General features: G+C 33.6%; 1 protein-coding gene across 8 annotated transcripts in view; it reads right to left on the bottom strand.

The window, feature by feature from the left end:
• MYCBP2 (MYC binding protein 2) overlaps positions 1–25182 on the bottom strand; it is a 267817-nt gene that overhangs the window by 187691 nt on the left and 54944 nt on the right. For 7 of the 8 annotated variants that reach the window (XM_057707054.1, XM_057707050.1, XM_057707049.1 and 4 more), the window contains exons 6-17: positions 22068–22310; positions 21771–21842; positions 20268–20364; positions 16431–16504; positions 16153–16291; positions 14825–14901; positions 13755–13959; positions 12128–12292; positions 9665–9823; positions 4737–4941; positions 573–718; positions 258–359 (exon numbers count right to left, since the gene is read on the bottom strand). In XM_057707054.1, the coding sequence (XP_057563037.1) occupies positions 258–359; positions 573–718; positions 4737–4941; positions 9665–9823; positions 12128–12292; positions 13755–13959; positions 14825–14901; positions 16153–16291; positions 16431–16504; positions 20268–20364; positions 21771–21842; positions 22068–22310 (1684 nt within the window). The remainder of the gene's footprint in view (positions 1–257; positions 360–572; positions 719–4736; positions 4942–9664; positions 9824–12127; positions 12293–13754; positions 13960–14824; positions 14902–16152; positions 16292–16430; positions 16505–20267; positions 20365–21770; positions 21843–22067; positions 22311–25182) is intronic. The other variant, XM_057707051.1, reaches the window with a different exon arrangement.

The raw sequence follows: 25182 nt of genomic DNA, 5'->3' as shown, positions 1-25182 counted from the left end.
TAATATTTTTTGATGCTTAGCATATGGCACAATTCTTAATATGGTTGACATGCCCTAAACACACTATTGAATTAAATGTTTGTTATTAGCACAACTGTAAATACCCTAAGTATTTTCACAATACTTTCATGAGTTACTAGAATGTTACTAATTTTAATTTCTTATCAAATCATCCTAGTCTATAAACTTTTAAGTGGTCTCAGTATTGGGTAAGAAAATGAATTGTCACACACATTTTCTCTGCAGCTACATCTTACCTCTTCCTTCGTCTAATCTGTGTCTCCTGATTACACGCTGCCGTTTTTCTTCTTGTCGTAACTGAAGGTGTTCTTCAATGTTAACTCCGGGTACTGGGACAGCTAGATGATGGACAATCAGTTGATCGATTAGTTTTATAATAGATATGACAGACCTATATGAAATTCAAGAAAGTAAAAGCTAACAAAAACAGTATCTAAAACACAGTTGACACATTGTTAGTTACCACCCAAGCAGTATCGCATAATCAACTATTGTCTTAATTTTTTAACATGTATCTTAAAAAAAATTGTTTAAACTATCAGATTTACTACCTAACAGAAGATCTAAAGGTATCATCTCTTTCACTGCATCAAGAATTCCTCTTTGTCTTGCCTCTTGACCATCCAATTCTCTTGCACAAGCCTTGCAACATCCACATACAGCACAGCCAGATTCTCCAGAACCACAACCACAGATCCTAAAAATAAATAAATAAATGATTAACTGAAACCCTTCTCTTTCCTTAAAACTCCATAACATCTTTTCTGCATTTTTAAGATTAACTTAAATGAATCAGCAATGAAATCACCCCTTCAGATCAACATTTGTCAATTTTAAAGAAAAGGTATGAACAGATAATTAAAAGGTATGAATAGATATTAAAAACTCCTAATAGACATAATTGGTATATTTCCACATAAAATACAAATGGATTCTGCTATCTTCAAAGCCACTATCAACAAAGTCTTTTTTAAAAGTTTTCACAATTAGTGAGGCACCAGCAGCTTTAGTATTAAAAGGTTAGCAAACAAACGACATTGCCATCTCCCAGATAAAGGAGATGTGGGCAGCCTTCAACGAGTGAGCTTAGCTTGCCAGCTTTATACACTGTCTCCTTACTCCTCCCTCTCCTTTACCATGCCATCATCTCCCATCGTCTACTTTCACTGCATCCAATTACCTGTTCTTTTTCCCTTTCTTTGTCCTTTTCCTATCAGTTGTGAACTAAGCATATGGCATTTGATTATAATATAAAGAAAACAAGAACGCTCCCAGGAGCTGGCTAGAGGATCAGTGAACACCAATTTCTTAGTTACATATTCTGTACATGTAGAAGTCCTAGCTTTAATGTTATTTGTTGGATCAGTCCTGAAAAACTTTTGACAGCCTCACTGAGCCTCTCCCTGGTTATCTGGATCTGTGGAGACACAAGACGAAGGATCTACCCGGCAACGTTCACAGGGCAACGTTTCACAGGTGTCTTGTGAAACTCCTGCCTTTAAAAGCAAGTATTAATGACAATTTGGAAGATCACTTACTACAACAGTAAAAAGCTGATAAAATAATATGCCCTACTGAATTGGCCATGGGCACTATTTTAAAAATAATGTTTAATTATAAATTTATTCTAAGATATGTAGTCACAATTTTATAATATTTTAAGTCACCTGTAATAGTGCTAGTGTCCTGCATATTTATTCCTATGTTGACTTTACTCGTGTTTATTTCTGCTTCGCTAATAAAGAAATTACTGTACTTGGTTAGCTACTGTCCATTTAAATCTATAAATAATTACTAGAAACTGATAGTATATCTCTGGGGAAAAAGTATATAAAGAAGAAAAATTAATTTTAGGAAGGACCAAAGAATTAAAAAATTTTTATGATGTTTATCAGTGGATTAAGTTCAGAATTGGGAACACTTAATTTTAAATGGAAATAGCTTGGGAGAGATCCAAAAAGATAAATTTCAACTCCAACGTTGTTTTTTAAAAAAAAAAAAAAATCACAGACTCTTTCTTTTACCGAAATTAAATTTTAAAATAAACAAGTTAAGGGCTTAAATACAGTAAACAGAGCCAACCATATAGCTTTCTAAAAGAAATAGTATCATTATCCTTTGATAAAGAGAGCTAAAATATTTTTTAACCCAGGCTAAAAGTGCAAAGAAAATTTATTGTTAAAAATCATAATATTTCAACAGCCTTAAAAAAAGGCCTATTATACATGATCTATTTAATTATATTAGGCCAAGTATAAACCCAGAAGTATACTCATAGGAAATCCAGACATCATTTGGGAAGAAGTGCCTGAATACTAACAAGGTGTCAAATAGGGAAGCCAGAGATGGGGAGGTGCCTATTCTCACTCTGAGTGTTTCTTCACAAGATACCCCCTACTTCCCAAAGTTTGCTAATTATAAGTAATCAGATCTTACAAAGAATACAAAGATGTATGATAATTAACTTGATCTCACAAAAGATACCTCATTATACTATATTAGCTATAAACAGCAACACAAAAATAGGACTTGAAATTTTCCCCAACATTCTAGGGAAAAACCTGCATTTTGACTCTGCCAAACTCACATATTAACTTTAAAATGATAACACAGAACCCTGCATGGGGGAAAAGTGGTCCAACAAGAATGAAAAGGATAGGGACTTCGTAGGCAGCGCAGTGGTTAAGAATCCGCCTGCCAATGCAGGGGACACAGGTTCAAGCCCTGGTCGAGGAAGATCCCACATGTCATGGAGCAACCAAGTCCGTGCACCACAACCCCTGAGCCTGCACTGTAGAGCCCGCAAGCCACAACTACTGAGACTGCATGCCACAACTACTGAAGTCTGCACACCTAGAGCCCATGCTCCGCAACAAGAGAAGCCACCACACTGAGAAGCCCTTGCACCGCAACGAAGAGTAGCCCCCGCTCGCTGCAACTTAGAGAAAGCCCGCACGCAGCAACGAAGACCTAACACAGCCAATACATAAATTAAAAAAAAAAAAACTCCAAAAAAAAAAAAAAAGAACGAAACTAATAGGTAAATTAAACACAATTTCAATTAAAATTATTTTTCGTTTTAATTAAATATCTAGGAATAGTTCCTCAAACGATAAAAAGGACAGACACTGAGAGGAGCTAACTTTAGTAAATGTTAAAATACTCTACAAAACATAAACCACATAATATTAGCAAAAGACTGGATCAGTAAGTCAGGAAAATAATGGAAGACCCAGAAAATAGGTTCTGACATATAAGGGAATATAATAAATGATAAATCTGGTAACCATTTCAAATGTAATGACTGTACAATTGGCTACATATCTGTAAGAAAATGAAGTTGGACGTCTACCCCATATCAAAACAATAATCATTTCCACTGGCATTAAAAACTATTAATGTAAAAAGAAATAAAATGGGTTTCTAGAAGAATATTTAAGATATTATATAATCAACTAGAAATTGAGAGATCTTTCTAGTCTAAATAGAAAATTCAAAAATGCCAAAGAAGTACACATTTGCTTATAAAAAATGTTAAGTGCTTTTGCATAACGGAATATACCCTAATTTAGTTAAATGATCATCAGTACATTGGGAAACACTATTTGTAGAGAAGACAGAAAATAGTTAATACTAAGAATATTCAGAGAACACCTTCCAACTGTTAAGGATAAAAACAATACAGGCAAAGGTTTTGAAGAGAAAATTCACAGAAGAGTATGTTTAAATAGTCAGGAAAAATGTCAGTCATGGAAATATATTATAAATGAAAATAATAATATCACTTTACATCCACTGGGCTGACAAAAATTAAAGAATTATATGATCTGCTAAATACTGGCAGTATTTCAAGAGAAAGCGTGCCTTTTTCTGCTGTTAGTGAAAATAGAAACTGTTCATCTTTTTTTAACACAACCATCAAAAACAAAACAAACAAAAACCAATATTTTTTAAACAAGCAATAACAGTCTGGGAATATACTCCATAGAAACAGATTCACCAATACATAAAAATAGAATATATGTATATTTTTTTGTGAAATAAAAATTTAAGTAATAAAATGAACTGAGGACATGAGGAAAAAATACATAAAATAAAATAAAATAAAGGTTTAAACAAATCAATTGAAAGAAAAGCACCTTAAATAAAAAAAAATAACACTGAATTAGAAATTATTATAACAGAAAACAATTATAAGAATTATAAGTAAATGCCAATATGCCTTTAAGAAACAACACAATAGAGGGTTGTCCTAGGTGGCACAGTGGTTAAGAATCCGCCTGCCAGTGCAGGGGACACGGGTTCAATTCCTGCTCCAGGAAGATCCCACATGCCCTGGAGCAACTAAGCCTGTGCGCCACAACTATTGAGCCTGTGCTCTAGAGCCCGTGAGCCACAACTATTGAGCCTGTGTGCCACAACTACTGAAGCCCATGCGCCTAGAGCCCGTGCTCTGCAACAAGAGAAGCCACCGCAATGAGGAGCCTGTGCACCACAATGAAGAGTGGCCCTTGTTCAGTGCAACTAGAGAAAGCCCATGTGCAGCAACGAAGACCCAACACAGCCAATAAATAAATAAATAAACAAATTAAAAAAAAAAAAAAAGGAAGCAAAGAAACAACACAATAGAATACACTCGAATAACTTTGAAAAGAAATGTGTTTTGCATATTTTCTACTATTATTTTATCTCTTGAGTATTAATCATTCTCTTACCCTCCTGGGACTCTGTCTGGACGCCCACTGCTGACACAGCTGGCTCCATAACCGGTACAGTCTCCACACACGGTGCACACCATGCACTGCTCCAGCTTCCACTTGTGCATGCCTGGAGGACACATCATGGACTTCTCGTCTTTCTCATCTAGCTCTTCTTCCAGGTCCTCATCCATTGCTGTTGCCATATTTTCAACTCCAAACCCTATTTGAAAGATCAGTTTATAATTTTCATCTAGATGACTCCCATGTCTAAAAAACTGGTAATTTTATTTTCCAATTAAAAAAATACATAACACATACTAATCAAAGTGAATATACAAAGGAATGATAAAATACAAGAGCAACAACAACAACAAATTTAGGGACCACTAATAAATTCTCTCTCCATATCCTTTCTGCAAAAAGAGTCAGTGACGGCAGGTGTATCTCTTAGCTGTTTCTTTGTCACTCATATTCCTAGTTTTCTCTGATTTTAGTCTATACTTTCCTTCCTCACCACCAATACTTTGGTTCAAGAGACCAAAGTCTCCTAATCATACTCTAAGCCAAGAGTTCCTCCACTCTAGAACATCCTCCCATTGCTAGAACCCAGCTTCTTAAAATATATATTTGATCCTATGACTCCACAATTTACAAATCTTTAATGTCTTTCCAAGGTCTTCAAAAGAATAAAACTCCTCAGCGAGATACAGTCAGTCACAATACGGCTCCCAATTTCCTCCAGCCTCACTTCCTCCATGCAAGCTATATTCCCTCTGAGTCTACGTCCCCTCTGCCTTCTAAACATCCTGTGCCCTTTTGCATGCTCAGGGCCTTTGCTCATTCCTGCTCCACCTATATCTCTCTACCTCATTTATCAGGTGCCGCTTCCTATCTCATCTACCAGAGAAACTCCTTTACAGCCTTCAAAAACTCAGCTCAGTGGTCTTTTCCTATGAAAACAGTTTTTTCCGGGATAAGTCATTCTCTCTTCAAAGCCCGTTTATACCTCAATTACAACTTATTTCATTGTGTTATAATTCATGCAATTATTTTTTTGATTGAACACTATGTCCCAGGCACTCCTTTATGGCAAAGAGTCAGCAAACCTTTTTGTAAAGGGCTAGATTGTAAATAATTTAGGCATTGGGGGCCACATAAGTCTACGTCACATTAAAAGAAATAACCCTTTACAAATACAATATATATTCTTAGCTTGAAGGGCCATATAGAAACAGGCCACTGAGAAGATAAGGCATCAGATTATGGTTTGCAAATCTCTGCTCTAGGCACTGAGGACTACAATAATGAGCCATTATAAAGCTTGTAAGCTAGTAAGAAAGATGGACATTAATCAAACAACCACACTGAAAAGTGTAAATATACAACTGTGATAGAATTACGAAGAACATATAGTGCTACAAGACCATATAATGAAAGAGCAAATCTGTGGGGATCAAGCAATTATTTTTTATGTTTCTCTTTTCTAGCAGACCTAGATGCTCAAAGACAAGGTTATATCTTACTTATCATCTCTTTTTCTTAGTCAACCTTATTCTCTTATCACTTACACTTATATCAGACTCAATACAAGTCTGTCTAATCAGAAAATGAACTCAGAGGATATATAATCTTTTTTTATTTCTGCCACTTCTAACCTATGGACAGGTTGAGAAATTAGATGACCAAGTATTGAATAACTATGTCAAGGGTTAGAATAAAGCAGTCCTTAAGAAGGCGTGACTCATGTTTTTAACAATAGCTAAAATACATCGAGCATTTACTTGCACCTGGCTCTACATGTATTACTCATTTAAGCATCCCAACAGTACCACAACTATCATGCTCAAATTAATCTCCAAATTCAAAGCAATCCCAATCACAGTGATAAGTAAAAAAACTGATTCTAATTCATATGGAAAATAAAGGCCCCAACCTGACTACATAAAGCAAAAATTTATAAATAAAAAGAATGAAGAACTTACCAAAATTTTAAAATTATACACAACAAATGAAACCATAACTAAATGTAAAAGATAAGCCACAGGTTGGTCAAAGATATTTACAATGCATACAATATAATATGCAAAAAATTTCTACAAATTAATAAGAAAAAAACAAGCAAATAAGAAAAGTTTGAAGAGAATCTAATTTACTATTAATAGTCAAGGAAATGCAAATTACAAGAGAGACTCAGCAACTCTACTCCTAGCTAAATACCCCCAAAAAAGGGCACTCATATTTTCATCAACATTTACTAGATTATTCACAGCAACACTAACATAACCCAAACTAGAAACCACCCCAATGTCCATAATACTAGGAAAGATTTTAAAACTGTGGTATACTCACACAATTTAATACTATACAATGATGAGAATGAACAATCTACAACTAGCTGGTAACAATATGGATGGAGCTCATTAAGCTGAATGAAAGGAAACTAGACACAAAAGAGCTCATATTACAGGATTCCATTTATATAAAGTATAAATGTATGCAACAGTAATTTACAGTGTTAAGTGGAGAGGTAGATAGTAACTGGAGAAGCACATAAAGGGAGGATTCCTGGGGTGCTGGTAGCAGACTATTTCCTGATCTTGGTGCTGATTACATGAATGTGTTTATTTTGTGACAGTTCCTCAAGATGTGCACTTATCCTATGTGTATTTTTCTGTATGTGCTATACTTCGATATAACAAAAAAATACAACAAAAAACCATGCCATAGCCATCAAAATGAAAAAAATCAGTCTGTCAGTACTAACTGTTAGAGTGATATGGTAAATCAGACTTTACTTGTAAGAATATACATTGGTACAACCTTTCAAGAAAAATCTGGCAAAGCTGAAATCTACAGCACAGCAGTTACACTAGAGAAATGTCTCACACATTTTTGCCAGCAAACATGAATAAAGGAGGTTTTAAAATTATTTATAAGAGTGAAAAATTGGAAATAAATTCATCTATCAGCAGGAGAATGGCTAAACTATGATATGTTAGTGGTGTGGTTTATTACATGGCAGTTCACATGAGTCATCTAGATTTATATGTACCAATGTGGCTATATTTCAAACACAATGGTGAGATTTAAAAAAAATCAATTTATAGAAAAATACAGAGGAGCACATATAAAAATCTTTCCTATGTGTAAAATATGAACATGTAATATATAAACTATATAAAAATAAGTAAAAATACAGGAACATGACTGAAAGGATATTAATCAAAGTCATGATTGTGATTAATTCTGAAGAGAGAGATGCAGAACAGTAATAAGCCTTAGAAAGGGAATATGGGACACTTGAATCTTATCTCTCCGTATATTTTTTACTGAAAAATGATACGACATGGTGGTATATACACAATTTTTTTATATTGCAATATTATTTTCTGTACTTTTCCTGTTTTTTAAAAAACTTTAAAAAAATCCTTTATTTCTTTACAACTTTGCAACCTGCATTCATTGTGTGTCTTGCACTACCAGTTTGCTTTCTAATGCATTACTTACTAACAGAGTTGGTGATTTATATTAACAGATTTATATTAAGGAAAAAAAACTTTTAGTTTCATTTTGGTTATTATGAAATTTACCCTAAGAATCCAGAACATAGGTGTAAACATATGCCAAAATTTCACAAGAGTTTTGGGATAATAAAGAAACAATTTTGTTCAGCTCAGAACTCTTATAAAATATAATCTGAATCCATATTTATACTATATATAGAAAACTAAGCTGCTTCTCTCCTTTATGCCCAGTGGGTGTTATCCAAATCTATGGCTCACTAGTTCAGCAAGAAGAAGAAGAAAATTTCCATTTTGGAGTAATTCATTTCTTTATTTTGTTCTTCCCTCTTCTTCAAAATCAATATGCTCTAACAGATTTGCTCTTTTAAAAATTACAGTATTTTAAATACACATAGATATAAATAAGGTAAGGAAAAAAATAAGAGGGTTCCTTATATCCAGATGAGTCTGCCATCAAGAAGGCCCCAAAAGAACTAAACTTGTTTTTGTTAATTTATACAAATATTAATCCTCAAACCCATTCATGCTTTAAACACAATTCAGTGCTTAATTCTAATAATATGTCTCTCTATCCATACAAAATTAAAAAGAGAAAACTAGAAATTGGAGTGAAGGGTATAGGACTGATAGCAGCTAGAAGTAAAATCTGATAGGAAGCATGAGGTAAACACAACTATAACCAAAAAACAAACAAACAAAACACCCACAACAAGCAGGACAAAGGATTACCCCCTCATCTCCCTTCAACAGCCTGAGTGTCGGGGCAAAGGATACAGTATATAAAGTGCATCTACAGTTTAACTCTTGACAATGGGTCAAGTATTCTTACAGATCATTCTTAGTTATCAAGAACTGATTGAATTACAGGTAGTACATGCTGTGACACAGGAAGATAATATTTGCAGATAGACTGCTGTCAAAAATTGTTATAACTGAAACACAGGGTATAAAAGGACCTAATAACAAAGAGTTTCAAAAATGCACTTTTCTGGGATAATTCAGTCACTAAAAATGCTAAATCAAAGAAGAGTTATTACATTTTATATAAAATTAAGAAAAACATACAAGTAAGCAAGCTCATTTGATCAGAAATTCAAAGTCTAAAGTATTTTGATTAATGCAGTGAGTGACAGACAGACAAATAAATAAGAAATTTAGTAGTTCTCATAATTTATAAGTATAAAATCAAAAAGCCACTTGTTTTGTTTGCTATTAGCACTACTGTTAAAAATGAAAACAAAATGCTTCTCTGGAAATTTTATGTTTTACTTCCTAAAGGATAATTTTAAAAAGTGAACCATTTTATCATTAAAAAAAAAAAGCCACTTGTTTTGAAAGAGTAAGATTCTTCACCATGGTGTCCTGAAAAAATATTGAAAAGATAGCAGAAAATTTAATATCCACGCATTAAACACCTACCTTTCCCACCTTGGTTCATGGCACCAGTGTCTCGTCCACATTGTCCTTTATTATTCACACCAAATGTCCATACTTCTCCACTCTTCATTAAAACACAAGTATGAGCTTTGCCCATAGCTACCTGAGTTACAAAATGGCCCTTCAAATCTGTTACCAAACCTACAGGAAAGATACAAACTTGGTAACAAACAAACAAAAAAAGCCTTTCTGAGCCTAGTAAATCATCGGCAATGTAAAAGGACCACCTCAACACAGAACTTTTCATTTCTGGGATAACATAACCCACCAGAACAGGAAATAGTGGCCAAAAGATGGGCAGGGTATCAGTAAATTAATTTTATAATTTTGTAGTGAGCCTCAAAATCTTAAAATGTTACCACCTAGCGTTGGGACACATCTTTACTGTGGCATCAGCTCAAGCCTGCTTCTCCTGGACGCTTGCTCTGAAGGGCAGCACATCTCAACAATTCTTAGAAGGGTCACTAGACTTCAAATTTTCCTGACCCAAGCACAAAGGAACCTTTGAATCATGTACTTTACTTGTTTGGACCTGCCTCAGCAAAACAGAGTAAAACACTCATCAGAGTACTCTGAAATAACATTGCTTTGGTAGAAACCTTGAGATTTTCCAAAGCAGTCTTTTTCAACCCTTTTTAATCTACAAGGCGTTCTTCCACAATCCAACTGAGAGCTAGCTCCTAAATTTCACTTATTCACATATTACATTCATTATACTTGTCATATTCAAGTACCACCCATATTATCTTAATATTTTTACATTAATTTTAAATTTGACTAAAGCATTTTAACCTTATCTAGTAGTAGTAACAGGAAAAAATCAATGACTGTTGAGTATTTCCATCATATATTAAAATGAAAACATTTTTTAAAAGTTGAAGTATTTGTTTTATTTAAATTACAAATAATGTAATTCTCATATCACACTTTGGCAAAACTATTCTACATTATTAGCTCAGATATCACTTCCTTAAGGTGACCTTCCCTTTCATCCTATACTAACTCAGGTCTTTTGGTTAAGCATACCCCAAAATACTAAAAATACCTTCCATTTTTAGTATTTAGCATACCTGAAAAAGATATGTATATAAAGAAATAGTATTTACTGTTAATAACAGTACTGGCTGACATATTTTCAGCCAGGCTCTGTTCTAAGCACTTCATAAGCACTATCTCCTATAACCTTACAAGAACCATATGAAGCAGGTATTATCATTAGCTCCCTTTTACTGGTGGAAAAAAAATGAAAAGTTAAGAAAAGCTCTGAAAAGTTACATAATAAAAGCGAGTTAGCCAAATAAAAAGTGGCCGTGCCAGGATCTGAGTCTATATCCATAACCATTAGATCACAGCTCTCTAACATTTAAGTTCTATAATGTCCACCTGTGTCTCAGAGCCTCCAAAACAAAGGGACTACGTCTGTCTGGTCTACCAATCCCTGACATATTGTTAGTTCTCTAATAAATATATGCTTAATAAATGCACAAGTTACCATCAGCCTTAGCCAAGAGGATTTGAGCATTCAACAGTTACATTGAATATTATTTTTAAACTATGCATGAGCCCATCCCCAAATTTTGATTCACTTTGACAGCTGAGGCCAATTGAGACTCTAAATATTACCACATTAAACCATCTCATAAGTCACCTGAGAACAGTTCAATTTAATAATGGATGGTTATAAATGTTCGATATATGTCATTTCCCCAGCATGAGACAATCACTTAAACTTCCCATCAGAAACTTCATTAATTCTGATTTCCTTTTTACAAAGAAATCTATAGACTTTACATATTTACTTCATATAAAATCCCTCCAAGTGGGTTGTCACCGTCATTATACTCATTTCTAAATGCTAGAAAGAAAATCTAGCAACCAAATATGACAAGTTTTTGAGTTTACTGTTTATAAATATAAAACTCTTTATTTGGCTAGTTCTATTCCTCATACCCACTACTTGTAATTCAGTCACCCAGTCACTTAACAAGTAATTCTTTAAACCCAACCATGCACCGGACACTGCACTGGGCACTGGGTATATAAAAGTAAATAAGAGAGAGAGAGCTTTTCTCTATCTAACAATAGGGGGAGATAAATAATTGATCCGTTTTAAATCCCGTAAATTATGAAAATCATGTCCCCAGGGTACCACCAGGAACATGTCACATGAGCGTCTGAGCCTAGGGAAAGCTTTCCAGAGAAAGTAACAGCTAAGGTAGAGCTGCACTAGTCAAGCCCCATGATTAACTCTGCAGGAAACTAGTGACAGTGTTGCCAGCAACAAGACGGAAAGAAGAACACAACATTGTATTTGGAAAGAAATGTGAAAAATGCAGAGAAAGCATGCTACAAATGTTAATTTTCTAGATATATCTTTGCAATACATAATGTGTAGTATAGGACTTTCTGTGCAAAAAAGTGAAGTGGTGTTTAAGGTTAACTTACTTGAACTATCAGAGTAAATGGCATCTTTTCCAAACATGTATAGCTCTCCATCTTTAGAAATAACAGAACTACTTCCATTATTGCAGGCTGTATACACCACAATCTTTCCTTCCATCTTAATTATTTTTTTAGGTTTATAAGGTTTTGATTGCCGTCTGCTCTTAGCTAAAAAAAAAAAAAAAGAAACATTTAATATAAGGCATTCATGTACAAGTAAAAATAATGATTTGTATATAAAGCCCAAGGAAAAAATATATCATTTGCATTTATCATACACTTTATTTTCACAAAGGCCTGGGCTTCCCAACGTCAGTTAAATGAGTCAATCTGAAAGCCTCATCTCATTAAATATTTATTAGGCTATCACTATCAGATCCTCTTCTTTGTAGCACAATGAAATTCCCAACGAGAAATGCCAGTTTTCTACCAAATTTCTGGGGAGCCCAATCTCTAGATTAGCTACTTACATTACCAATATCATTCCATTATCATATATATATATATATATATATATATATATATTTTTAAATCCCTTTTCTCTCAAACTCTACCTCACATGTATGCCTCCACTGGATCCTGGAAAGTAAAACCAGTTCCTCATTCATTCAACACATATTTACTAAGTAGCTACACCTAGTCAGAAACTGAAAGGAAAGGAAATATGCATATGGAGGGAGAGCAAATAAATTTAAATGTAGAAGATTTAAGCAGCCTCTGCTCTCAAAAACTAAATCCCTGAAATGAGCAAAAGATGGGAAATATCAATCTTCTGTCCCTTAGTCAATCCCAGTTCTTGCAAGCCTTTCTGAATAAAAACATATTGCTGTGCTGGGTATAATTCTGGGATTAAAATACCACTATATTTTTTCTTATAACATGACCTATATACATATATATAGCAACTAAGTTATCTGGTGCTCAAACAAAAGACGAATGATGTCTTCCAAATGCCAGGAGGAAAAACTGGCTGGGCTGAAGTTTGTGAGATATGGTAATACACTTCATGGCTATATTAAGGGATTTTTTTTTTCAGGATAACTTCTATTTACACATGATTTCTACATTAGATGTTGACTTCAAACCTAATCCTCATAAGATGTTATCCCAACTCTACAATGTATAACGTACAAGAGAAATTACAAAAAGAGAAAAATGACACTTTGAGGAAGACTGAACAGAAACATAGGAAAGATGAGATAAACGAAAATTGTTTAATTTTTCATTGCTTAGGAATTTCATCATAAAGAAATAACACCAAGAACAGTATTTCATACCTGACACTATTACACATTTTACATAAGGTTTACTTCATTGTGAAATATATATTCTTTCCAAAATTTTGGGTTAAAATAATATATTGGAATAAATAAGTTTTTTTAAAATAACACCACTGACAAAACAGATAAATAGCCATTTATGCAATGCATAAAGTATATAAAAATTCATGAATATGAACTCTAGTATGAAATCAGCAATCACAGCTCTTTAACGAACAGAACACCACAACCATTAACTGAATATTCCTCAATATAAAATATTCTATTAACTTGGGAAGGTTGGTGCTGTTGAAATTGATATTTCTTTTGTTAATAAATTCCACAGTATTTTTACTGAATAGTCAACTCACTTGACTCTCCATCTTCTCCTTTACTAGCAGATCCTGTAAAGAATATGCTTCCATCTTCTGCAACCAAAAGGGCGTGAGAGCCATCATGCCCCACCGAGAAGTGCACAATCTTTGGGGATTTTGTAATTGGTAGCTCAACCCATTTTCCTGCTGAAGGACCACCTTGCTTGATTCCGAGACTCTGGTATTTGCCAGTGTAATATATCTTAACATATCAAAAAAAAAAAAAGAAGAATTATAGTGCCTTTTGGAGTAGTGCACCAGGTTTCACATGAGAGCAAAAAACTTCCATATTTCGTTGAAAATAAAAACAACAAGAACTCAAACTCTTTTTTAATATTATTCAACTTCTGACAGCTGAGCAGGAGAGAAACAGGAATATCTTTCCAAAAATATACAGTTCACAATAGTTTTTTTTCATATCTACTGAGGATACTAATCATCTTTCATGAGTATCCTGAATAGACATAAATATATGCCATAAATACACTCCAAACATACAGAAGGAAATTCATAAAATTCTCAATTCATTTTTCCCAGTGAAAAACGTCTTACATACAAATATACTGTATATATATGCCTTATAATTTTAATTTTCAGCATTCTTCTAAGTACCTTACTTTATCCTCACACACACTAGATAAGAAAAAAGCTTCCATTTCTATAAATAGACTTCGACAACCTATAACTTAACTATACCTACTCCTACTTACCCCATCTTGTAGTCTATATGTCTGCACATTTATAAAAATTTGTGAGGAATATACTATTCAAAATAAACACAAATGTGAATTTACCCTAACTCAAAAAATTACACAAGGAGCCCCATAATTAAGGTAAATATTTGTAAAAAGGTAACATTTTATAAAGTTTATAAAATTTTATACTCAAATGTCATAATTCTCTTTTATACTATTTCAACACGAATAAAATTTTACTATCTAAAAAATGTTTAATCAAACTTTAAAATATGATTATGTTTAAATATGTGAACTGTGTAAGCTAATCAACTGATTATACCATCTCTTAAAGCATATATGTTAATTTTTAATCCTATAAAAGTAATTTACCTTTCCATTTGCTGTTTTCATTAGTGCAAACTCTCGTCCTGCACCAAGAATTGCTGACTCCTCATCAAATCCGGTACCTGATAATATAACAAGACTTAATAAATATTATCACATTTTTAATATGAATAATTTCAAGCATAACTTGTATTATTTTGAATGATGAAAAAGTCAATTCAGTTAATATCACCCAAAAACAAGGATGACAGAGTATGTCAGATGCTTCAGTTTAAAAAAATATTAACAGTAGCTACACTACTCCAAGGAAAGATAAAGTTACCATAAGCTTCTTAATTTGTTTCAAATTAGTGCCAAATTATTTTTTTAATGTTAAAATAATTGTTTAAATCAATGTCAGCCATATTCCTTACATTAATGAAGGAATTAATTTTTATTGGGCATCTATTAGCTATCAGGCATTATAGAATGCATGAGCCTTTTCCTATTTGATCCTCACAACTCTACTGCTTGGCTTACAAATAAGCAAATATGTAAAGCGTGGTAAGGTTAAGTCCTAAAATGGAGTCTTTGGGCTTGAACAATGCCACACAGATACCTGAACTAAGGTATTTCAGATTCCCTGTTTCAAGCTTTTTCCTACAGAAGAACATTTCATGTAGCTACTCCATGAATCTGATTACATATGTTTGAATATATACACACAGACCCTTATGCACACTTGCAAATTGTTAATCTATGAGTAAATAATTATGCATAGCACATTTTACGAGTTCTCCAATTATACAAACTACTACTGAGCTTATGGGATTTTGAAATTTAAAAACTATGAGTTCAATACAATATTTTTCTACGGAAAAACAAAAATACTACACAAATATGCAAATTAAATCACTGATGAAGTTTAATAAATTTAATAAGGTAACGGTCAAGAAAGTTGGGTCTTGCAAAGAATCCCACAAGTTAAGAAAGGGAAACATTAAACCAGGAGCAGTATAACAAACCAAAACTGAGACCCTCATGGAAATTAGTAATCCTAACTACTACTATGACCCTGCAAGAGTAAGTATACTAAGTCCAAGAAATACCCTGTGGATGTCTGTATCCAAATGAAATGAATGTTAGGCCAATTATCATCTTCACTATCTATGGGGTCATTCGATGGCTATTCTTAAAACTTGTTCAAATAAAAATCAAAGGCTTCAAATTACTCCTAGTTACTTACACATATTAATTCATAAGTGCCCTTCATAGTAACAGAGAGCAAAATAGCTACCTAAGATTAGCTACAATGTTGAAAACATGTTAGCTTTCAAAAGAATAAAAAATCTGAAAATTAAAATATGGGAGAAAAGTTTTTTTGATCATCTTACTTATAATATGCAAGTCCTTTTCCAGATCAAATAGTGAGATACCACAGGCATGCAAGCATTTTCTGGCCAGTTTAAGTTGTAATTCTTGTTGTAGCACAGGCTCAGTGCTTGTGGCAAATATTCTGACAACAAAGCCATCCTAAAAGGAAGAAAACATCCACAGTACTTTGTTACATGAATTGCTCTTTTAAGGCTCTACTTTCCATCTAATAAAAATCAAATAATTTATGAGAAGAGGATTCCATCTATACCAGTTTCTCATGACTCAGAATACTTACATCTCTGGAAGCAGCTATCTGATTAATATATTCTCCATCAGTGAATAAAATATTTTGACCTTCAGTGTGGCAATCTGTGCAAGAGGAAGAAACAGCAATTACACTACAATATAAATAAACATCTCACAAAATGACTTTACGCCTCTGTTGAAGTCAGAATGAGAGTTCTCCACACAATAAAGATAATTTAAACTCAAAGGGAGACTGCACTTTTTAATAATGAGTTACAAATTAGCAGAAACTAAACAATTCAACTAATAATACGCCTTACATTTTGTGCTTACATTTATAAATCTTCCATAATCAAGGACCTGAGAGCCCAGCTAATTTCAAAATGAATTAGTATTAGATACTGTCTGACAATAAACATGCACCACGATGAACAAACTATAATGTTGGTTATAATCATTTCAATACAATCACATGCGAGGTAGGCAACACTCTACCTTCAGACATACATCACAGTCATTAGTGTCACAGAAAAATACAGATAGACCTAAAGCTTCTGCATTTGAGGTCTATGGTGTCCAACTACAGATATCCCTTGCTTTTATAAAGTAGAGCTAGCCATACAGTTTCCACTTAGGTTTATTGCTTATTCCCAGTAATTTTAGCATTTAGCATGCTATACACTTTTAAAATGTTCACCCTTCAGAGAACAGATAAATCTATGCTTACATGTTTCTTTTTGTCTGAAAGTGCTCATATATTTTGGCTGGAATGCCATATTTCACCAATACCGTATATATCTCCGTGGAACAGTGCACTATATATTTTGATCAAAATAATGCACAAGTGCAGCTGAAACAAGGGATACCAGTATCACAGAAGGATCACTGGGACATGTGTTAGTGACTGCTACTAAATAACATGAAACTACAAGCAACTCAATATCTAAGTATAAACAGTATCTTTTTGGAAAAACAAATGTTCAGCAAGCAAGTCTAAAAGCACACACACTTCCCAAAATAACTGCAGAGAACTAGGATGAATCTCTCCATTAATTACAATACCAAAAAAAAAAAATAATATTTCATTTCTATTTGCACCTGAATCAGCAAAATATAAAATTCTGGTTTTTGCAGTAATGGAGCCCACCCAAGTAAGCTGGATTACTCTATATCTTTGCCCAGGAGCTTCATACTAGCATACTTCCTTATTATAAATATGCAAAACACAGGCAGACCCTTACCAAATAGAGAATTCAGTGATCACAAACTGGAAATAGAAACTGGGAGACAAGGCCCACTGGTAGCCCAAGAGACTTGGTAATCAAAGAGAGGAGAAATCGAAAGAAAGAGTTCCTAGTCCACTGTACAGAATACAAAGAGGCGCAAGAAAGATGCTTCTCAAGCTCTAAGCAGTAAGATTTTAAACTAAAAAGCAAAGAAGAAAAACTCATTATAATTTCAGATAAATGCAGGGGTGAGGACTGAAGCGGCGCAAGAAGAGTAGCAAAAACCCTCATGATCTGAGGCAATCTGTCACCAGACACAAAGAGTAAACGACACAGGGATACAGTATAAAAGGTATGCCAACATATCAAGGCTAAAATGACAACAGGGGAAAAAAGTATGTTTTTAGCTCATCAGTGCTGGGTTGAAAACAACTCATTTATAAACTAGACTATAAGACAAGCTGGAACATGAAGCTCAGATTTCTGTCAATTTTAAACATGTATTCATCACCATCTATAAACCTGACAGTTTACTTCTGCTCCTTCTTGGTGGGAAAGATACAAAGCCAGGTTGCCCCTAGCTGGGGAAAAAAAAAAAAAAGGACTATTAAAGAAACTGCCATCCAGGTCAAAGAAAGGGAAAAATGACAACAGGCTTCTTCAGGCTTGAGGGCAGGTCTTCCTGCTGCATGATTTCAAAAAGATTTTTCTCTTTATCGTTTCTGTATCCATCATGTAACACTGTAAGACAGCATCTTCAGGAAAATATCAAGACACACATGTGACCATCCTCCCCCCGGTTTGGTTCCTTCTTCACCATGACTATGGTACATACTTGTGAAACACAGAGAGCCACATTTGTATTGTTAAAAGTCGCCTTTCATATGTTAAATGAAGGAGAGGGATTTGAACTGAATAAGAACATTAACAAGTCATTTTTTACCATGATGGAATACATAAAATAGCTGCAGACTATTTTCAAATGGTTTTTCTCAGTCACAATCTCCGTTAAATGATCAGGGGTTTTCAGAAGTAAATCCTTTATATTAGTATCCATCTGTTGGGGGTGGGGTGAAGGGCTTAAGAATTTTTTCTTCCAAGACATGCTAAAATGACTTGCACAAAGACAGAGCCATAGGGATGCTCACTGCAGTGAAATTTACACTGCAAAAAATCAGAAGGGACCTCCGTTGCAATATGTTAATCAATGGAATATATTTTATAACATTAAAATGATGTTACAGAAGACTAATTTAATTCAGAATATTAAGTGAAAGGGACAGGTTAAAAAAGCAATATGTAGCATACATCACGTTTGTACAAGTATGTACATAATAATCATAGGAAAAAGACAGGAAGGATATTCACTAATATGTCAGTAGTGTTTATAGATGGGAAGTGGGGTAACAATTTTTATTTTGTTTTGCTTATATGATACTTGTACAATAAGTATGGTTACTTTTAATATATGTATATATATATGGGGTACGTTATTATTTCAAAATATTTTTATTACTGTTACTATCATTATTAAGACCAGAGACATGGCCTGGGGCTTGTGATGATTAAAAACAAACAAACAAACAAACAAAAACCCTGTAGACATATTTGAAAACAGACAGTTATTTACAAAATGGTTTTAATAAGTCATGGGTTTTCCAAAGCAGCTTTATTTGTGAAATAAACATGAAATGTGATATTTACCTTAACATGTGGTCAGGTACACTAATTTGGATATATGTATACATAGCAATATTTAAATAAATGTTTGATGAAGTTATAAAAATATCTTAAAAATTCACAAGCAGCCAGGGAGCAATTATCCTTCTCAATGTATTCTCCAGAAGTTCTCAGTCATTTTCAGATGGCCAAGCACCTCAAAGTAATAGTGCTGCTTACCATGAAATTATTGGTAGACATAGTAAACATTTAAGATTTTAAAAAAAATCTGTAGAGTGTATTAATAAAGGTATAAGCAAATTCAAATACCTTACAATGGAGAATATATTATACATTTGCCCAGTGTTCCACAAAATTTAATATTCACTGCCCAAGAATTTAGACAGCACAGTGATCTGAAGGATAAATACATATGTACAACCTCAAAATTAAAGCAAAATGAACTGTGTCCAAAGTGCCTTATCAGAGTATTACTGAAAAGTATAGATGACAGAATTTAAAAAATTCCTGACCCACCCTAAAATCTCTATCTCTAAAAACTCTTTAAAATAAAGAGGAAAACCCAAAATACACTGTCATTAAAGTATAAATAAACAGAAAGCTCTTTACACCAAGGTTATCTGAGAGTCAGAGTCATGGCTTATATAAGAGGAACAAAGCAACATTCCCCCCACTAATTCAGGAGTTGAAACCGTCTTGGGGGGGGGGGGAGGGGGAGGGGGGGTTCAGGCTACAGAATTTGGGCAAGAATTTCAAAACACGTATTAAAACACTTTATACTATACTCATGGTATCTGTTTTTCCTCACATGCATTAATTTTATATAGACTATAAAATATTTTGCATGTCAAGATTTTTTTAACCCATTTGTAAGCAAGCACTATTCCTTGCTAACCATTCTTTATATGTCTCAGTGGCCTAACATGCACATCTCTTAAAATGACCTGTGAAGAAAAGAGATGACTAGTTGAGTAACATACCTGGTAACACTACAGTACCATCCTGCTCCAGTGTTTCAGGGCTTATTCTTATGGCTGTCATGCTGTGGTTATTCACATCTCTATACAATAAATAACCCTGATAACAACAAAAAAGTTTGCTATGTTATATATTAAAATATTTTCTCATTACCCACCTAGTAGATGAAGTAGCCATACAGGTCTGTATTACAGTTTTTTGAGGCGCAATAAAACATCAATATTGATGTCTAAAACAGATTAAAGATTTAAAATATAAGAACCTGGGTATACTTTAATAAGAGGAGGTATTGTACACCACTGAGTATCAATTTAACCTATTAATTCTCAGATACACATATTAGATACATCACACAGGACAATATTTTGGTTATTTCAGTCAAAATTATATCATTTGCCAAGTAAGGAATAGAAATGACTGCTGTTACTCCCACAAATATTTAGGTTAATATTTAAAAATCAATAGAATAATGGTTTTAGGCAGAGTAATGTCATTGAACATATTTCTATAAATGTATTTCCCATGATATTATTTGTTAGATAAAATACAGCAGTGGCAAATAAAAATTTGATACTTTAAACCAGGTTATGTTTTAAGAGATAACTAATTTGTTGTTGTAATTAATTTGACATTTAAAATTTAATTTAAAAATCCCCCCAAAAGTTGATATAGTAAGATTATTTTTCATACAATAGTAATTTTTTTTAATTTCCAAAATGCTTTCAAATATTTTTTTTCAACTACTGCTGACAACAAACTGAGAGCTGTGCAAGACAGGAGGGCAGGGACATCTTTATTCTACATTCTCCCACAAGGAAACTTGGGCTTCACTACTCAGGAAAGGATAGTATAGAAATAAACACTTTCGGTCCTTTGACCATCGTTCATTTGCTTCATTGTTCGTTTGCTTCATGCATCCAAGTGCTGACACCCACTTGACCACGTTAGTCAGGTGATGAGATCACACTATTAAAAGAACAACACAGGCCTAGCTCTTTTCTCTCATCGCTCACACTCTGCATGATGCTCCATGCAGGCAGAGATCTAGTGAGCAGGCCACACACTGTTCCCTGGAGGGTACTGATCTAGACGCAGAACGAAGGAGTTTGTGGTAAAAAGCTCTAATTTAGCTTTGGGTCACAGTTACATTCCCAATTCAGATTTGCAAATGATAAAGGTGGTCTTTGATTCTTAACTAGAGACTCACTTAAACAAGAATTCCAACAGAATTCAATTTTATTCCCATTTTACAGCTAAATCACACAGGATCACACAAATTGGTTTAGCTGTCCACAGTCACACAGCTAGTAAGAAGCAGGGCCAGATCTAAAAGTAAATCTCTTATAAATTCTATACTACACCATACTATTGTTATAGTCAAAGTATTAATAATATGCTATATCTGTTTAAATAGAAGTGATATTATTTATTGATTAAACAAGTATGAACCACATGTTTTAAAAGATAAGGAAGAAAAGTTTGGTTTCTTGCGGTTATTCTCCTACCTGAGCATACCCTAACCAAGACTTTTTTTCTTTTCTGTTTCTGATGCGAGATGTAGAATTATATATATGGCCCTGCAAAACAACAAAAGTTAGTTCTGTCAACAGTTTCATAATTAATAATCAGTGGAAAATAACAAATGGATGAATGACATTTAATATGTATGTTCCATTTTGATTTTCAAATAAATATTATATCAAAATTAGATGGTACACTAAAAATAAAGCAAGAAACAAACAGAACATAGTTCATTTTAGACATAACTCCACTATGATTAAGAGCTGTAAGGAATCACTTACCCTAACTGTTCCACTGTATCCAGAGCCTATTTTGTATAATCCATCCTTGCATAACAAATAAAGAAAAAACCCGTCATTCTGAAGCAGACACTGATCATCTTCATCAACAGATATTTCCTTTAATGGCCACTTGTGCATTAAAGCTGCTTTCTTAATGCCATTGCTAAACCAGTCCTGAATTTGAATTTTTCCCACCAACACTGCCTGTACACTTCTCTGTAGTGAATTTAGTATCATTGGCACCTAATCAAAAGAGAAGAAAAACATAAAAAGACATTTTTAAACGTTCCAAACACAAAACAGACAAAATAAAAATACTTTATTAATATAGCATCAGTTATAAGAAAAAAAAAATTATTCAGAATGATCATGTTTGGCATGTCAGCAAAAAGTACCAACTAGAAAATCTATAAGAAACAAATCTCAAGCAGGACAAAATAAAAATGTAAATCCAAAAATATTAATTTGCATTTGTGACCAAAACACTGAAATATGCATCTTTTTCCAAAACATCAGGTAACCTATACTACCTATGACTTTAAGTTTTATAAACTAAAACATACTAGATTAGTGAAAGGTATGAATACCGAACACATATTTTTTATATATACAGTACACGCAAGCCAAAATGATCACTTTGGTATGATATGTATATCCATTAATATACTCCATGATAATGAAGTACAAAATTAAGCATAAGAGAAATACTGCTGCTTCTACAGATGAAACAAAATTTCCAGTATTTCTCTTCTACTTTGCTTTTTTATTATGCCTAATACCCATTTACATCAACAATTTTCCATGATATGAAAACTTAGCTGTTTGAACTGTGTATCCATTCAGCATTCATTTAACCAATACTTATCAAATATCTGGTGTTTGTTGTAAATGAGTCCTCAAAAGTCACCAGCAAGGGACCAACATTCGGCCACCAGAGAAAGCTCCCTGCTCCTCATTTTTTGTCTCTCTTTCACTACCCAAGGATGGCTGCCACACATCTGACTGCAGGGCAAAACCCTAGGGCACTGTATCAGCCCCAGTTCTCCAACTGCACTGTCTAAAACGGCAGCCGCTAGTCACAAATGACTACTGAGCTCTTGAAATGGGGTTAATGTGACTTCAGATGTGCTTTAATATAAAATACACACTGGATTCTGAAGACAGTATAAAAACAAGAGTACAGATTTTATTAATAATTTTCTATTGATTACATGTGGAAATTATTTTTTGGATATATTGAGAAAAATCTATTATTAAAACTAACTTCATCTGTTTGTATCTTTTTAATGTAGGTAACAGAAACATTTAAATTACACATGTGGACTACATTATATTTCTATTGGACAGCACTGTTCTACAGGATAGAGATTTCAGAGGGATAACTGACCCACTGTTAACATATATTTTCTCTTCCCCTTCGAGTTCTAAGGCATCTGACCCAATCAAAATATGGAACTTCTACTAAATAAAACCTTTATTTATGTATATGGTTGAATACTACAAATTCTCTCCCTAGAAGTAACTACTTTAAAATTAAAACTGATTTATCTAGAATTGATATATATAGTCTTATATAATCTGCCAAAGCTTCACTTGCAATTTCTTTGTTGTTGTTTCAGATACTTTCTATTGGGTCTTCTATGAAAGATGATGCTCCTCCTCTCTTCCCAAATCCTCAAATTCAGCTACATAATAATTTCTGGGTAAACTAGTATTCAGAGGTCATTTTATTATGCCTGTGTGATCATGGTTCAGAACTGAGCCAAACTGTATTACATACTACATTTCCCTTATATATTTTTTCTTTTTGTTCATTGAGTCAACAATTGCCCTATTCTTGCATCTGCTAAGTTTTTTCTATACCTTCCATTAAGTGTTCCTCGCACTCCTCTCAACAAAGTCATAAAAATCATTTCTACTTTTTCCCCTTGGCAATACCCCTCCAGAAGCCCTGCTCCACACCTCAATACATAAAGCAAATGCTAATAGCTATAAAAGGGGACATCAACAGTAACACAATAATAGTAGGAGACTTTAACACCCCACTTACATCAATGGACAGATCATCCAAACAGAAAATAAATAAGGAAACTCAAGCTTTAAATGACACATTAGACCATCTCGACTTAATTGATATTTATAGGACATTCCATCCAAAAACGATAGACTACACTTTGTTCTCAACTGCGCACGGAACGTTCTCTAGGATAGGTCACATCTTGGGTTACAAATCAAGCCTTGGTAAATTCAAGAAAACTGAAATCATATCAAGCATCTTCTCTGACCACAACACCATGAGACTAGATATCAATTACCTGAAAAAAACTGTAAAAAATACAAACACACAAAGGCTAAACAATACGCTATTAAACAACCAAGAAATCACTAAAAAAATCAAAGAGGAAATCAAAAAATATCTAGAAACAAATGATAATAAAAACACAACAACCCAGAACCTATGGGATGCAGCAAAAGCTGTTCTAAGAGGGAAGTTTATAGCAATACAGTCCTACCTCAAGAAATAAGAAAAATATCAAATAAACAACCTAACCTTACAACTAAAACAATTAGAAAAAGAACAAAGAAACCCCAAAGAGAGCAGAAGGAAAGAAATCAAAAAGATCAGATCAGAAATAAATGAAAAGGAAAGGAAGGAAACAATAGCAAAGATAAATAAAACTAAAAGCTGGTTTTTTGAGAAGATAAACAAAATTGATAAACCATTAGCCAGACGCATCAGGAAAAAAAAGAAGATGCAAATCAAGAGAATTAGAAATGAAAAAGGAGAAGTAAGAACTGACACCGCAGAAATACAAAAGATCATGAGAGACTACTACAAGCAACTCTATGCCAATAAATTGGATAACCTGGAAGAAATGGATAAATTCTTAGAAAAATACAATCTTCTAAGACTGAACCAGGAAGAAATAGAACATATGAACAGATCAATCACATATAAGGAAATTCAGACTGTGATTAAAAATCTCACAACAAACAAAAGCCCAGGGCCAGATGGATTCACAGGCGAATTCTATCAAACATTTAGAGAACAGCTAACACCCATCCTTCTCTAACTCTTCCAAAATATAGCAGGAGGAACACTCCCAAACTCATC

This window comes from Hippopotamus amphibius, chromosome 14 (assembly GCF_030028045.1).
Source record: "Hippopotamus amphibius kiboko isolate mHipAmp2 chromosome 14, mHipAmp2.hap2, whole genome shotgun sequence".
Lineage (NCBI taxonomy): Eukaryota > Metazoa > Chordata > Mammalia > Artiodactyla > Hippopotamidae > Hippopotamus > Hippopotamus amphibius.
The sequence above is the reverse complement of the archived record's forward strand: the minus strand, read 5'-3'. Positions and strand labels throughout refer to the sequence as shown.